General features: G+C 39.9%; 1 protein-coding gene across 2 annotated transcripts in view; it reads right to left on the reverse strand.

The window, feature by feature from the left end:
- Nucleotides 1–16,122, reverse strand: part of KLHL15 (kelch like family member 15) — a 34,964-nt gene extending 18,842 nt beyond the window's left edge. The window contains exons 1-3 of one of the 2 annotated variants that reach the window (XM_058535582.1): nt 16,082–16,122; nt 15,322–15,521; nt 2,301–3,012 (exon numbers count right to left, since the gene is read on the reverse strand). In XM_058535582.1, coding sequence (XP_058391565.1) covers nt 2,301–3,005 — 705 coding nt within the window. In that variant the 5' untranslated portion in view covers nt 3,006–3,012; nt 15,322–15,521; nt 16,082–16,122. Of the gene's footprint in view, nt 1–2,300; nt 3,013–9,634; nt 9,686–15,321; nt 15,729–16,081 lie in introns of those variants that run through there. The other variant, XM_058535583.1, reaches the window with a different exon arrangement.
- Nucleotides 16,123–17,433: the final 1,311 nt, after the last annotated feature.

Here is a 17,433-nt window from a genome sequence, read left to right on the forward strand (position 1 = left end):
AAAAAAAAAAAGGAGAAAAAAAGAGGAAGACTGACAACAGATGTTAGCTCAGGGCCAATATTCCTCAAAAAAAAATTTGCATTTTTCTAAATTTCAGCAAATAGGATAAAACCACAAATCAAAACTGCCTACACTTTTCCCCATGTAGATTCTCATACTAAAAAAGGACCAGCACAGATGTAACATGCCTTTCTTTCTGCGCCCTTTCTGGTGCCGTGCATATATAATAGATATTAAAATGGCCTTGTTTGAGATCTTCAGTGTGCTGAGTACAGGAAAAAGAGATGGGCTCTATTTTCAAGGAGCTCAAAATAGTACAGTGTAAAATAGTCCAAATTCTTATTTCCCAACCAAATTTTCCATTTTACTTTGGTTTCTGAAGTTTTATTTCTAGAAATAAGGTCTCAAATCTGCCTAACATAGTGTTCTCAACATTTAGAAAGCCATAGATTCCTTTGATAAACATTAACTCTCACATACCACTAAGACAAGAATCACTGACTACCTTTCATTTATCTTACCAGTATTACTAAAATAACACTGATTTATATTATACTACAAAAAACTGAAAGATTTCTCTGTGGCCAGGGCCTTATTAAGTTTTCCTAAGAAATAAACTCAAGAAGGAAGCCTTAACGACATTTTTATTCTGATGCGATTCTCAATACCTGGCCAATGAGTAATAACCACCTCCTATGCTGTATATGCAAAAAGAATCCATCAGAAGGTACAACTGATGTTCTGTATGATTTATAAAATTACCCAGTGGTATTAACTTTCAGCCACTGTCACTATTGACCACCCTGAACTGATAACTGGAATATAAAAAGGCTCTGCAGCTCAGCACTGAACAATTATTTACTGCTATCAATTATCCATATTGTCCCTAAGAGGGGAAATTTTATTTTCTATTTCACAACTACTTTTATCTAGACTGAAGTTGGAGGGCTATTTGTTTTAGTAGTGGGAAAGCATTTGCATGTAATGTATAAAGACAAAACAGGATTCCCCAGGGAAAGAGAGCAATAAAAACAATAGTGAGAAAGAAACTCAAAACATCAGAGACAAATGATTTACATAGTTGATGTGGGCCTTATTATCACTGAACAAAAAATAATTGAGAAATGTATTCTTTAGTTTCAATTATTTCTGCCATATCAGTACGTTCTGAGAAGACAGATAAAATCTGATAAAAATGAGTTCTCTATTAAAAGTATAAGTTAATGACATTTTATAGCATTTTAGAGGGAAAAAAAACATGAGTGTTATTCAAAGGTGCAAATTTGTTTATTTTTCAAATGGTGTAAACAACTCTCCTTTGCAAATATTATATTTTTATCACCAAGTCTGGTAACTAAAGCTGAGGAACTATTTAACATGAAGGGTGTCGACCAGAGCTTTAAGTGTGCTTTCTCGAAAGAAGAAAAAATGCAAGAGGTAAACAGCACCCCAGAGGTAACCATGTGATTAGAAACCAATTAAGTTAAGCAATTACTGAAACGGCTTTCTCTCCTTTGGGCAAGAAAGGATCACAAGTGAGACTCTAATATAAAAATGAAAAATGCTTACATGCAAAAAAGCCAAGGCTGTTTTGGAGAAAAGACTATTTTTAAGATAGCAGAAGTATTCCGTGGTAAAATGTGCACAGGGGTGTCTGATCAATGTAGGTAGAGGATTTATAGTCTATTTGTTTAGAAATGCCAAAACGACGGTTTTAGACATAACCATGTTTTCATGGTTAAATTTAGTTAGTATTCACACTGAAACAGGGGGACAAACAGAACTAGGTAAGAGTAGGGAAGAAAATCACCACTAGGGCCTATTGGTTTTCAACAGCTATTTCATGTTTCCTTACTACATCTTAGAGGACTACAAAACTGTATTAATGTATACCTTTCAGATCTACAAAACTCCTCCCAACTCTAATTTCAGCATGTATTACTTAAGTTAATGTTTAAAAAGAGAGCTAGCCTGACCCAGTTCAGATTTAATTACTTTGTGAAAAGAAAAGCTAAAGCAAACCTGTAATATTTTGAGTTAAATAATTAAGCTTCAACTTTAAAAGTACTTTTAAAATGAAACTACTCTACTACCTACCTGGTTCATCTTTTACCCACAAAATGTGTTTTAAAAAACCTAAATGCACAAGCTACAACAAATTAGACTTCTTATACATAAACTATTCTTATAAACTATGCATTCTCTTTTTGGCTCCTGGCCAAGCCTGGAAATCTTATCTACAAAGACATACTGCCTTAACTAAATGATGAGTCCTGTCTATTGCTTTCAAATGCACCAACCTTCTCAAAAACACTGGATGGGGTCATCAAACAAAACCTGATGTTCTGAATGATGGTATCGGTATGTCTCCAGCGTCTTCTATCATGCCGCAGCCAAGACTGCACAGCCTCGTACAGCTCTATCTCTGGGAACCTGCTCAGATGATCATTATCCAAATAAGACATGAGCTTCTCAAAGCTCAGATAAGACAAGAAGTCAGGCCTCGACATGAGTGGCACAAAGTTGTCTAGCAGAAAGGCGTCCAACTTCTCCCTGACTCCCTCGATGTTTACACCGAAATCATCTAAGAGTCTCATAATTTCTGCACAGTTTTCTAAGCAGATTTTCGCTAATAGAAAAGAGCAGCAGAACTTCACCACTTCTATAAGTTGAACATACATGGCAGCCTGAAGAATCTCATGAACAGTATTCATACTCAGTTCTATAGTTCCATAGTACATAAATTGAAGGACGTGGCTGAAACCAGTAGCAGTTAGACCTTTTAAATGAATTTTGTCCTGATCTCGCTCCCTCATGTCTGCAGTAAACATAATTCTGAAGTAATCACTCTGGGTGGCCAAGAGTGCTTTATGGGCCTGGAACTGATGATCTTCAATAACCAGAGTGACATCAAGAAGCAATCCCTCCTCATACAGTGCTCTGAACCCAGCAGAGACACTGGTATCATGGATGGAGGAACAGAATCCTTCCACGTCCCCTGCCATGAATCACCTGGAAAAGAAGTAATAAAAAAAACTGTGTTAATCATTTCCATGCATTCTGAAGACGTTATTAACTTAGAGCTTAAACAATTTTTATAATTATCTCAATTCCACTGCCTAAATCCTGAATGTACAGGCCCTTTGGGAGAAGACAACCTAAAGGTTTGCAGGCTAATGTTTTTGGTTTCCCTACCTGGGGGGAAAAAATCTATTAAACATGCATCAAATAATGGTAAATTGTTAACTTACAAACAATATATGCCTATCCCATTGATTTTACATTGTTCACCAAATTATCAACACAAAAAGGATTCCTCAGTCAAATACTCAATTATGAGAAAAAGAGACAAAAAAGAAATTAAACGAAAAAGTACACTGTTGACCCTGAACTCTTAGAAACTTACCCAAAGGAAATAATCAGATAAATATGCCAAGTTGTGCACACAAGGCTTTTCTTTCTAGCCTTATTTATAATAAAAAATTGGAAAGTATTCAAAAGCCTAACAATAGATTATTAAATAAATATGGTGCAGTCCTATAATGGATTACTATAACAACTAAAAATGATGGCAGCAATCTACCTATTCTGACAAAGGATATTTATTAGGTATTGTTATGTGAAAAAAAACAGGCAACTGCAGTATACTCAGCATATTTTCAAAAATTAAATACTTATGTGTATGTTTAGATGAGAAAAAGCCTGGAGGAATATATACCAAAATGATGTCCCTGGGTAGTGGGATTTCAAGAAATTTCGAGGTTTATCTTTTCCTTTTTACTTACCTCATTAACCTTATTTTAAAAAACAATGATCATGTATTGCTTATATATTTAAAATATAAATATATAATTTTTAAAGGAAATTAAACCACATTTTTGCATATCAGAGAAATGAAGCCAAGATAGTAGAATTATAATTAGATCTAAATAAAGCAGAATAAACTAATTCAGTCTATTAGACTGTTTACGAAGCAAAGTAATTTTCTCCTTTTCATGCAACCCACCCAGGCCATCTATCCTCTCCTTAACTCTCATCCTCACACAGCTCCCAGCTTCCTCCCCAATGACCCATCTTCCTGTCCAGAATTCCCTCCCAACCCTTTCCAATGTGCCCTGTGGAACTTTGCTTCATTGTAAACAAACCCCTCTACAGGCTCATGCTGGTCACAGAAAGTTTTCTCTGCAGTCTGATTTAAATAAGAAAAAATACCCTTCTATAGTCTTCTTGGAACAAAATACTCTTCTATAGCTTACAAACCTACCTTCTAAGACTTCTCTTAGCTCTCTTCTGTCCTTTTTCTAAAATATTGCCTTTCGCTCAGATAAAAATCCATCTTCTATTGCTCCTTGTCACTTATTATATACACACATCCTTACCAATCGCTCTCCCACATTCACTGACGACACTGGCACCTGGCTGAGAGTCATCTTCTCCATCTCTTCAATGTTCACATAAGGTCACTCCTCCAAAAACCAAGAGTCAAAGTTCCCTGACCACCTCAACTCCTAGAACCTCCCCCCTTCCTCCATTTTATTTTTTTTATTTTTATTTTTGTGAGGAAGATTGGCCCTGAGCTAACATCTGCCAATCCTTCTCTTTTTTTGTTGAGGAAGACTGGCCCTGGGCTGACATCCATGCCCATCTTCCTCTACTTTATATGGGACGCTACCACAACATGGCCTCACAAGCGGTGTGTGGGTGCCCGCCCGGGATCCGAACCGGCGGACCCAGACCACCGCAGCGGAAGGCGCGCACTTAACCGCTTGCGCCACCAGGCTGGCCCCCACCTTCCTCCATTTTAAAACCTTATTCTCAAGCCTGTTGGATCTTGCCACAATCCAGAACTCATCCACATCTGAAATCTTAACTGTCAACTTCCCATTCTCGGGCTTAACTTTCTCCTCTCTTTTCAGTCGGTCTACCATCTCTGAACTTTACCTCTGTCCTTTTCCCGCTCAGATCTTCTGGTATCAGACCCAATCTCCCAAGCTCTTTCCTTTCCTTGTTGGGTGTCTGGATGGACCATGAGCCCTCCAGTGAAGCAACTGGCAGCACAGTCACTGCTGTCACCTGCTCTACACCTCCTTCTTCAGAGAGGCTGAGACTGCAGATCGCACCACTCTATTACCAGTGCCTCCCTCTTTATTTACTAAAAGGAAGAGCACTTCTGTGTGCCAGGCCTTATGTTGGGTATGGAGGTGTGTGCCTTCCAGGAATCCCCGCTGCACCCTGGGCTTGGCCAAGCCTTCAGTTGCTGAGAGTGAAAAGGCAGCTTCCACGGACATGCTGAAGGCACTACTTCACTCTTGTGAGTAGGCTACACTAGATTTTACTGCTTTGTTTCATCAATATGTTGTCTATAACACCCTATATTTAACTTCTTGACATATTAACCCATTTATTCAGTAGTTATCCCAGTCTGAGGTCATCTCAAAAAAAACCTTTGTTAAATAAGAAAACTTCTGAAAGGATAATATACCAAAATGTTAAAAATGGTTATCTTGGGATGGTAGAGTATGAGGCAGTTCTACTTTTTTTTCCCCCTTTTTGCCAATCTGTGTTTTCTAATCTATCTCCAATGAAAGTGTATTATTGTTTTAAAAAATTTCATTAAAAAAATCTTTAAAAAATCCCTAATTGCCAAATCCAATGGTTATATCCTAGTCCCTATTTCTCAGGATCCTTTGGCAGCATGACTTACTCTCTCGGCTCATCTCTCTCTCAGCTTCATGACACTATTTTCCTGATTCTCTTCCTATTCTTGGGCTGCTTATTTTTCAATCTCCTTCCTGGGCTCATTTTTCTTGAACTACCCTTCAAACATTGGTGCTCCCAGGATTCTGTTCTCGTACTTTTTCGCTTCTCATCTAAACACTGTGTCTCCCTAAATGATCTCATCTAAATCCATGGCTTCTACTAAAACCTACCTGTACCAACACCTTGACCATCTCTGTCCGAATCTCTATCCTTACAGTAGTACTGTATATAGCAAACCACCTGTTAGACACTTTTTCTGTGTCCCACAGGGATCTCAAAATCATCATCTAAACAGAATCATAATTTTACCCTCTCCTCAATCAGTTTTTTCTTTTGTATTCCTCATCTGATCAAGAGACCTCTTTCTCCCCATTTGTCCCTAACTTACCTTTATGTTTTACTGATGATACCATATATGTTCACTTACCTAAGACAGCAAAGTATGCACAAAATTAAATTAATATCAAATTTTTTATTAGTACTACATTAATCCAAAAACTATATACTTTCATTTTGGAAAGGTGGAATACAAAAGGGCTGTCTATAATTTGAAAAATAGATATAAAATATTTTAGACACTGTAATCAATGCTTGGCAGAATTGCTTTCACATTCAAGATTAAAGTAAGCTATCAGGTTTTTTTTCCTGAATTATTTTTAAAGGTAAATTAATGAGCTTAGAATTTTCCAAGTGATATAAGGCATATGTACACAAATGCATACTGGGAACAAAAGGAACCTCCCACAGTGTGGTGTCTGAATAATCAAATATTCTGGTTAGTAGAGGGCTATCAACATCACAGTAATTATCAATTTTCAAAATAATTAGAATAAAAAAATACAACAAATTAAACTGGATGAAAAATCTGATATTTCATTATCTTTCTCAGGATCATTATGGACACCAATTACCACTGTGACTCATCAAGATGTACTGGTCACATTTAATGGAGATTTAATAATAGAAGGCTGGACATCAGCGTTCGTATACTTGAGAGTAGACTGCTTTGTGTTTCATTAATCTGTTATTTTGACAGTGCCTAAAATATCATATATTTCACTTCTTATCAAAGTAACCCTCTCTATTCAACAATTATCACTATCTGATAAAGTCTCAAACAGCTAATATTCACTCTTCTGAAAAAGGTTCCATCTAAAGGAAATGTTTAAAAGGAGATACTATGCTTTCTCACGAAAAAGCAGTCTAGGTTCCAGATACTTACTACGGTGGAAACATCATAGGGCAAAGAAGCAAGAAAAAAAAAAAGGAGAGGAGGAGGACTGGGAGTCAAAAGACCCCAAGGATGTAAGGACAGCACCGGCTCTCCTCTGGGCACCCAGCCCACCACAGGGGATTCCTAGCAGGCAGGCTTCCACTCTGTGATCCTGCCCCCAGTCACATATGGTCAGACTGGGGTGGGAAATATGAATCAAGATGAACACTCTTTTGTCAAGAATTTAGAAAAGAGAAGAGGAGAGAAAGAAAGAGAGAGAGAGACGTGCACTGACTGTGTATGACTGGAACTGGAACATGTCAAAGAGCAGCTGTGGGCACCAACTTCTGCCATGTGGGCTGAGTATCAGAGAAAGCCAGTCAACTGAGAAAGAAGAATAAAGCCAAGACGAGAGAACACGGAGTGCTCCCCAACACCTTCATTTTCCAGTTCCTAGGCCCAGTTCTACTCCTGCCCTTGGGTTCTAAGAGAAATTCTTACATTTTTTAGAATAAATTCCCCCTTTTTACTACTTCAGGTGGATTTCTCTTATATATAACTAAGGTCCCAAACTAATACACAGTTTTAGAACAGAAATAGCTATACTTTGAGTAAGTTACTCAAACTTTCTTGGTCTTATCTCTGCATCTGTAAAATGAGAGCATTCAATATGATGATCTCTAAAAAATTTTAGTCATAAAATTCTCATTTATTATTCTATGTTTTATATGATTTTACAGAAGCGTAATGCACTTATATAGATATGCAAAGTAAATAAGCTATAGCTATCTTTCAAGACTTAGCAATGCATCTGTGACGTTTATCTGATCTAAACTGACTTCTAAAACTAATTTGTGATAGCTGGGACACATGCAGTAACTTCTTTTCTACATGAAAAAGCTTGGTGCATCTACCAATAAGACTAACTGCCTGACAGTGGCAGCAGTTATTTCACATTTTTATGGGAAGCACGTATATAAGTAGAAATCATAAAATACTCAGTGGTTATTAACTGATCAACATGACACAGTCTCTAAATAGAAGTAGTGAATTAGGAGTACAGGTCTGGAGTCAGATGCCTATGTTTGAACCCTAGATTTATCTATTAGCTCTGCGACCTTGGGGCAAGCTACTTAGGCTTCTCTGGGCTCTAATGTTCTCATCTGTAGAAAGAGGATACTAATATTAATAGAACCTATCTCATAGGTCGCTGTGAGGATTAAATGAGTTAACACATGTAAAGACTTAGAAGAGTATACAGCCCTTAAGTACACCATAACATTAGCGCTGATTATGATGCCCCTTCACTTGGTGCTACTGGATATAACCAATATAATACACCTGACCCTTTAACAGTCCAGTTAACTCTGGAGAAATCCTTCTCCCTAGCAACCCCAGCCCATCTTTTCAGTAAAGTCTCTCAAGATCCAGACCAACTCTAACTTGATAGATGAAGACACTGAGGTCCACAGGTGAAATTTTTCTTCAAGGTCATACAAATAGTTAGAAATACAGTTAAGGAGCTGGCCCCGTGGCGTAGCAGTTAAGTGCGCGCGCTCCACTGCGGCGGCCCGGGTTCAGATCCCGGGCGTGCACCGATGCACTGCTTGTCAGGCCATGCTGTGGCGGGGTCCCATATAAAGTGGAGGAAGATGGGCACAGATGTTAGCCCAGGGCCAGTCTTCCTCGGCAAAAAGAGGAGGACTGGCATGGATGTTAGCTCAGGGCTGATCTTCCTCACATACACACAAAAAAAGAAATACAGTTAAGACTATAATCTGATTTCCAAAAAATACAAAATAGTGTGGTTAGAAAGAGCAAAACCTTTGAAATCAGAGTGCTTACTAGTACTTACCACCTGTATGACCTGGAGAAATTTAGGTAACTTTCTGACCCCAGTTTCCATCCATATATTAGGAATAATAATCACACCATCTTATTATTGAGTTGGGGTGGTGAATAAACGAATTAACATAAATTAAATGTCTAGCCTAGAGCAAGGCCGCCACCAGAGGTCAATCAATGCTGGCTTGCCTTGTCCAATTCTTGTCTAATGTTCCTTATCATCCACAAGACCACAGGAACTTGACACCCCTCAAACTCCCTTCTACAGACCCCACATCTCCCTAGGGTTTATCACAATGCAAGTTTATAAAAGATGAGGAGACACACTGTTAGTCAAAACACTGGACCTCGTTTTGCAATGGTGTTATTTTTCATTTTTTTCTCATCACTCAAGTATAATTTTCTAGCTTTTCTCGGCTCCTTAGGCTTTTCTGCCCTAACCAGAGTAGCTACTTTCTGTAACTGTGCTGTTCAATGTGGAAGTCACTAGCCACGGGGCTATTAAGCACTTGAAATGTGGCTAGTCCAAATTGAGATGTGCTGTAAGTGTAAAATGAACACCAGATTTTGAAGACTTAGGACAAAAAAAATGTAAGATATCTCATACGAATTTTTATACTGATTATATGCTGAAATAATATTTTGGATATATTGGGTTAAATAGAATGCATTAAAATTAATCTCACCTTTTTTGTTACTTTTTCTTTAAACTGGCTATGAAAAAATTTAAAATTACATATATGGCTTGTATTACATTCTATTGGACAGCACGGATTTATAACATAAGCGTTTACGGTATCAAACAACCAAACTTACAAATGAACACGTGAAACAAAATCAACTTGTTCACAATCCATACCCTGGAAGCTACAAAGAAAAGAAAAAGACATGAGGCTTAAATTAAAATAAAACAAAAACAACACAAAAACACACATATAAGCAAATAAAAAATAATAAATAACTAGATAAAAGGAAAGTGTAAGAATACAAAAAGAAAAATATACAAAATCTCATGCATAAAAATGCCCTAAAGAATTATAGCAATTTAAGGAATAAATTAGTAACTATAAGGACTAATCATTGTAAAACTAAATGAAACTCAAGAACTCTAAAAATCAATGATGGCTGGGGGAAAAACCTGTTAAAGGGCTTTGAAAAAAGATATTTACTTACATACAAAACATTCAATGTACAGAAATTCTGTATCCTCACTTTTCAAAATGGACCATCAGATTAAGGGAAATCATGGTTTATAAACCTGTATAGGTATGTATTCTACACTTGGCTTTCAGAATTTCAAATGGTAGATTTTTTTCAAAAGGGGAACCAACATAAACTAAATGACAAGGCAACTTACACTACTAGGAAAGAAAAACTGAAGAGTTTGTCTTGTTTCATAAACTTGGCAATGACTAAAGAAAAAAGAAAGGCTCACATTTCTGTGCTTAAGAATGATTAGTACAGCAATTCTCAAAGTGTGGTCCAGGAACAACTGGGGTCCTAGTTCCCTAAAAGGACTTCGCCAGGTCAAAACTATTCTCATAATAATAATTTAAAAAGTTATTTGTCTTTTTCACTTTCATTCGCTCAGTGTTTTCCAGGGGCTACATGTGTGATATCTTAACAGACTGAACGCAGACACCAATAAGAAACCCATTGTCTTTTATTAAGCCAGACATTAAAGAGATTTGCAAAAATGTAAAACGATGCCACTCTTCTAAGACTTTCATTGTTTTAGAAAATAGTTATTTTTCATTAAAAAATGTTATTTAGATTAATGTGTAATGGGTTTTTAAAAACGAAGTACAAGCAAGTATTTTTTAGGTTTCCCAGTTTTAATTTCTATTATGGTAAATATAAATAGATACAACCCACATAAACAAAAGCTCTTTGGGATCCCAATAATTTTTAACAGTATAACAAGGCCCCGAGACCAAAAGGTTTGAGCACCACTGACGGTACAATAAGAGATAAATGACAACACACACACACAAAACAACCTCTTCCTACCTCTGCCCTGGAAGACTATTACTGCTATCTATATCACAGAAATTTCTAACAGTTCAAACTCTCTAGTGACCAGCAAAGAAAGAAGTCTGGTGGGGGTAAAATTGGACAGGAAATTAAAGGCAAAGAAATTAAATGCTTCCTTTTCAGTTAGGAGGCTGCCATTCTGATTTGAAGGCAAAATTCTAGGCAATTAAACAGAAGATGTTTCAAAATTAACTAACCTCCGTGTTTATGCCATAAGCAATAATTTAATGCTTTCACATCCCTCCCACAGCTGCTTGAAAATTCATACAAAATCCTGTTATTCAGTACAAAAACTAGATTCTCAGAGGTTGATATACTTATCTTCAACGAAAAATTTAAATTATTTCATGCTACCTTCATCCTCAAACCGTTAGCCTACCAAAGTTGATGCCCATGCAGAAAATGCCATACTTGCGCATAGTAAAAAGAAAATGCAAGGCTTACTACGGATAAAAATAGAATTAATTTCTGAGTCACAAAATTTCGCACAATTTCTGTAACCTATGAAGTACAAATTTTATTTATTTTTATTTTTTTTTGTGAGGAAGATCAGCCCTGAGCTAACATCCGATGCCAATCCTCTTCTTTTTGCTGAGGAAGACTGGCCCTGGGCTAACATCCGTGCCCATCTTCCTCTACTTTGTATGGGACGCTGCCACAGCATGGTTTGACAAGCGGTGCGTCAGTGTGCGCCCGGGATCCGAACATGCGAATCCCCGGCCGCCGCAGCGGAGCGCGCGCACCTAACTGGTGCGCCACCCAGGCTGGCCCCTGAAGTACAAATTTTAAATTCAACAATCTCAAAGCGGCCAACTTCTCAATCTAAAAGGAAAGAAAAATTTGAAAACAGACTACCTTTATTAGCTCTATTAGCAGTCATTTTACCCTCAGATACACTACTCAAATTGAGAAACTTAGTTTAATATGGAAGGAAAGGCTGCATAAGTTAACTTTAATTTGTTTAATACTGGAAATTCTTTCTTGTCCATCAAAACGTTTTTATAACTCAGTACTAAATTGCAAATGACCGTTTAACTAAGCTTTTAGGAAGGCTCTGGGTCCTCCAGCCTCCAGGCTGGCACCTATTATCCAAATTACTTCACTTTTCAGGTATGTTTAGTATTTAGTCATCCTATGATACAAGAAACCTTATAAGAAAAAAAACACTCCTGCTTCAATGCTATTTTTTCATCAGAAGATTTTAATTTAATGCTCCTCTGCTTATTCCTCACTACAAGTAGAAGTAGTCCAAGAGTGATGTCATGGAAAACAGCTTTCCTAGCCTTTAGAGATTGGATCCAGTGAGAATTCTAGGAAAAGCCTCTATTGGGGAATAGAACCCCAAATCTTCTAAGTTACATCCTAACGTGACATCATCAACACTGTAATGTTAACGTTTGAGTTCTCCTAAAGAATTATACAGCTAAACTAAATATTTTGGAAGGTCCTGATGTTAGGATACAGATTTCCTGCAAATCTTTAAATGGTGCAGAATCATTAACTAAATTCAATGATCTTATCAGAGACAAAGAATAAATTTCCTATCCTTATTTGCTTCAATGATTCAGCCAGATGAGCTTCAAAGGTCTTATATTCAAAACAAAATCTGAGAAAAATATCTTGCCTTTTCTAGTTTCTTTATTCCAAAGTTAAAATTTCTAATTCTGAAAAGGTCTTCCACACTTGGGCCAGCAGCAGTACGACATATACCCACAGAAAGATGAACTATAAGAGCTCCTCCAGTGATCCCTAGATCGGCAATAATCACCCTCTCCTATTACTCTCCCCCTTGTTCAGGCTGCCCCAGATACACTGGCTTCTTTGCTGTTTCTTGAAAACCAGCCACTTGCCCACCTTAAGGCCTCTGCACTTGCCGTTCCCTCTGCCTACTGATTTCCAGATATATATGGCTCCCTTCAGGTCTCTACTCCAGGGTCATCTCAGTGAGGCCTTCCTCAAACCCCCTCTTTAAAATTGAAAACTCCTCACCCACCCCATCAACCAGAAAATCCCTACTTTCCTTTTCGGCTTTATTTTTCTCTGTAGTATACTAAATAGAGATATAGACTATTTTCCTTATTTAGTTTACTTTTTTGTTTGTTTGTTTCTTCTTTTATTTTGGTTTGGTTTCATTGACTGTTGTATCCCCAGAACCTAGGAAGAACAGCACTTGGCACGTGATAAGTGCTTAATAAATATTTGTTGGATGACTAGATAAATTTAATCCTCACAACTCTGTGTTCTGTAACCAACCCCGAATTAAAGATGAGAAAAATCAAAGCTCACAGAGGTTAAGTAACTTGCCCAAGGCTACAGGTGGTAATCAGTAGTGGAGTTGGGGGCCGCCTGACTTCAGAGTCTACAACACTTCACCAATGACTCTCATTTCTCGTCAATAAAAACCCTCACCCGAGCTCCAGCACTCCAATTCAGAGAAAATATATTCCAATAAATTAGTCCAACCCCTCAGAACCTAAAGAGTCATTTTGCTCACAGTTAATGTTATTCCCTCTCAAAACATTCACAATGGGAAAGGCCAGCTACATGATTTTTGGGGCCCAGGGCAAAATGAAAAATGCGGGGCCCCTTGTTGAAAAGGAGGAAAAGAGTGTCGTTAAAGGTACTAAAATATAAAGCTTTCTCCTTTCTTCTGAGGTCTCTCTTGACTTTTCATGGTATTTTTTTATTTGCTGTTTAATGTGTCCTATGTAAAAAAAATTCAAATTTTAAATTATTAGCATGAATTTTCCCGTTCACCTTTACATCGTACAATGCTAGTTTTACGCGCAGATTATTAAACCAAGTTTGGTGCCCCTCTGAACACCCATGAGGCCAAGCCAGCCCTGGTTCCAAGGTCTTAGCCCCAGAAAAGCCAAATCAAGGCAGAGGGAAGGTCAAACCTTGAAATTACTGATAAAGCAGTTATTTGCCAAAATTTTCACTTCAGAATAAGTGATAAACCCAATGTACAAAAGCTAGCACATAAAAGTAGGCTCTTCCTTTTGCTAATTTAATCTTGCTCGCCTTATATTATCCTGCCTTTTTACAAAACACAAAAGCATACTCCGAAAGACAACTGGTATTGGATTATAAATTTAATAAAACATCTCAGAAAAAAACCTCAGAAAACCATTTGTTAGCTAGAAATAACAATATACTAAAAAAAAAAGCTGCTCTCACTTTTTGTGGACCATTTTTAAGCCAAACTATACTAATTTTTGATGTGCCAAGAATGATTCCATACTGATGTTACACATAAATTCTGACAAATAAGTCCAATTTTCAAACCACAAATATTTCCTATCCTACTATACCCCCAAGTTAATCAGCAAAAGTGCAAATTAACATCCTTTACCACTGAAAAACTGGTTCTAAGCACCTACTAAGTGTTGTGATGATTAAAAAAGAGAAATTACATTCAGTGTCAAAAAGTTGACATTTCCTACACATTTCTAGATCTATTAAGAATTACAAAAATTTGAATGCATTTATAAGCTCTTCAAAAGCAATTTCCAAATTAGAGATATTCAGGCATCCTGTTCCCTAGATAGGAAAAACAGGCATTAAAATTAGGGTGCATATCTTAAAGGCATTTTCTAAATTACAATTTAATCAGATTAACAAAAGAAAACACCAATTCAGAAAATATAAAAGACTAAACAAATGTAAGGTGTTAAGTAAATATTCCGAGTAAGAAAAGGGGCATAAGCGGCCTAGAAAAATGAAAAGCAAAGCACTACAGTAACGTTAAATTTGAATTAAATACCGTTATTTAAATAAGCAGTTAGCATTTCGTAGGAAGAAGGCCAAGCAACGTGACTATTATATATCTAGTCGATTCACGACACTGCTTTGCTATTCGGTACTTATTGCTTATACTGATAATATAGAAATAAAGAGGCAGCAACAGTTAGCCACTACAACATTAACCAGTCTAGCAAAGGTTACTTTAAAAATTTCCTTGCATTTTTACAACACTTTACAGCTATAGATTATTTTCACGTATATGACCTCATATAGTCCTCCCTACCCTGTGATGTGGCTATTACTGACTAGATTTCATAGATAAGAAACCGAGGCTCGGTAAGCGATTTTCTCCGAGTCACCCACTCGAACCCAGACCTTCTGATTCCACGTTTTAAGCCTCGCATTTCGCATAGTTCTATTTCAGGCATAAATATAATTTTTAAAGGGAAGGAAGGGGTTAGGGAGAAAATAATCATGGTACCTGCAGCTGTGTGCTGCAAAAAATGGCTGAATTATGCTTCTTCCTTTTTTTTTTTCCCCTCTCCTTGAAAAAAATTAAATTTCAAACAATTTAAGTAAACTCAAAGACAAATTAGGTGCCGACGTCTCCCGAATGCTGGACTCGGGGCTGTGCAGAAAGGGCTACGGAACCCGTGCCTAGCGCGGGGCCGCAGACGAAGCCCGGGCTCCCGGAGGCCGGAGGGCCAGGGGCGGCTACGCACCTCGGGGGTCTGTCCAGCCTCTAGTGGACGGCAGTCTGCATCAGGAAGAAGCGGGCCGGCGGGCCGGGCGGTGGGCGGTCGGGCGCCGGGACGGCACTCGGCAGGCTCCTCGAACGTCTACAAGGGGCCGCTCTCGGGCCGGGCCGGGGCCCTCCGGCGGGGGGCGAGTCTGCGCGCCTGCGGCCCCCTCGGAACCAGTCCTGGGAAAGAAGACAGCGCTGAGTCGCGAGTCGAGACAGTCGGGCTCGGCGCGAGGCGGCGCGGCGTCGGGGCTGGGCCCGGCCTTGCCAACGCCAGGGGCCTCGCGGCGCCCGGCGGGGCTCGGCGGGAGGACCGACTCGGGGCCGCGGGCGGGGGAAGGGGCCGGGGGGCCGCGGGCACCAGGAGAAGCGCCGGCGGCGGTGGCGTCGACGACGGCGTCTCCGAGCTTCTGCCCCGAAGCCCGCCGAGCCTCGGGATCACCCACGCCGGGGGTGGAGGAAGGCGGGAAAGGGGCGGGCAAGGGGCGGAGCGTACGGGGCCACGAGCCAGGGGCCGCTCCGGGCCGCGCGCCCCCTGCGGGCCGCGGGAGCCGCCCGGGGCCCGCCCAGGGAGGCGGGGCCCACGTGCGCCGTCGTCGCAACGCAGAGGGCTGCCACACGGGTAGGGAGGGCGATGGGTGGGAAGCCGAGAGCTGGGGAGCAGGCTCGGGAGGCACCCTAGGCCCCCACCGGCGCCTCGAGGGGCCCCGCGGGCGGGCCGCGGCCCGGAGGGTGTTTACCTTCCCCCTGGTCGCACGCCAATGCCGCCATCTTTCAGCCAGCGCGCGTCACTTCCGGCGCCGCGGGAGCGGGAGCGGGTGTGGGAGCGGGGTGGGGGCAGGGCTGTCCCACGCCCGCGGGGCCCCACGTTCCGGCCGGCCACGCCAGCGGGCCCCACGGAGGGATTAAGGCGGTCCGGCGTCGCGGCCGCCGGCCGGGCCCGACGTGGCTTCCCCCGCGGCGTCGCCGTCGGGGCTGGAAACGCTCGGCTGTGCTAGTCCCTTCGCAGTGGTACCTCTTCGTCTGCACGAGCGGTGGGCTCGAGCCGCTGCGGTGCGCGCACCTTGACAAGTTGAGAATTAGGAAGCCTGGAAAATGTCTTTTTGCATCTTGCACACGGTGGGGGTGGGGGAATCAGAGACGACGTGGAGGGAGCTTGCTTATCTACCTGTGTTACAAAAATGACTACATCTGCGCCAAATGACATCATTTTTGTAAGGCAACTTTCAGGGGGTTATTGCGTCATAGTTCTACCTGGCTTATTGCACGACACGTTTCAGAGATACATTTTCCAGAAGTGGGAAAATTCATAGAAAACGGCATGTCTGCACCACACAGAAATGCCGGATGTAAAAACGCTGTTCTATTTCTATTTGCGTCAAAATAAATGGCAAGAACGAACGTTCACAGGGCAGTGATTTTTTGAGTGGTTGTTCGTTTTTAACAAATCAGCTATAGAATTCTAGCTAATGCTTTTAAAATATCGCCTTTTCTTGATTTAAGAATATAAAACTACACTATGGGACTGTTTTGTGAATTTATTGTGAAATCTCTTTGTGGGAAAAGTGTAAGTGACAGAAATACACAGTTGGAGGCCAGTGGTTCTACAACTAACCTTAAATTGTCATCCATTACCCATTTCTGATCCTAAACTGAGGAATTTCTCCTACCCCTACCCCCTCCCCCGCCGCCATTTTCTCTCTAGACTAATATCCCAATGAATTTAGGGAGATGTGTGGCTAAAAGCGATCATTATCTCTTTCTAGTAAACCTGAACATGTCATGTTTCCCAAGAGGCCAAAATAGCACACAGTGTACTCTTTTGCTGACGTAGACTACTTCGTGGGAAAAAAATAGAGAATCACCTTAATCTTTTGGAAATAGCGAAATAAGTTTCCCCTTTCTTTCTGATTTAAACTGTAAAACAAGCTTTAAAAAACTATAAGCCATCAAATAAACTTTAAAAATGGTACATTTGACTTTGAACATTTGAGTTTTCATACATTATTCCTGAGCATCTAAAAGCGCTAAATTTTGATTTTTGTACATTAGCTGACATATATTTTGAGCAATACATTACATAGTGTGGTAC

The sequence above is a fragment of the Diceros bicornis genome, chromosome X, assembly GCF_020826845.1.
Source record: "Diceros bicornis minor isolate mBicDic1 chromosome X, mDicBic1.mat.cur, whole genome shotgun sequence".
Lineage (NCBI taxonomy): Eukaryota > Metazoa > Chordata > Mammalia > Perissodactyla > Rhinocerotidae > Diceros > Diceros bicornis.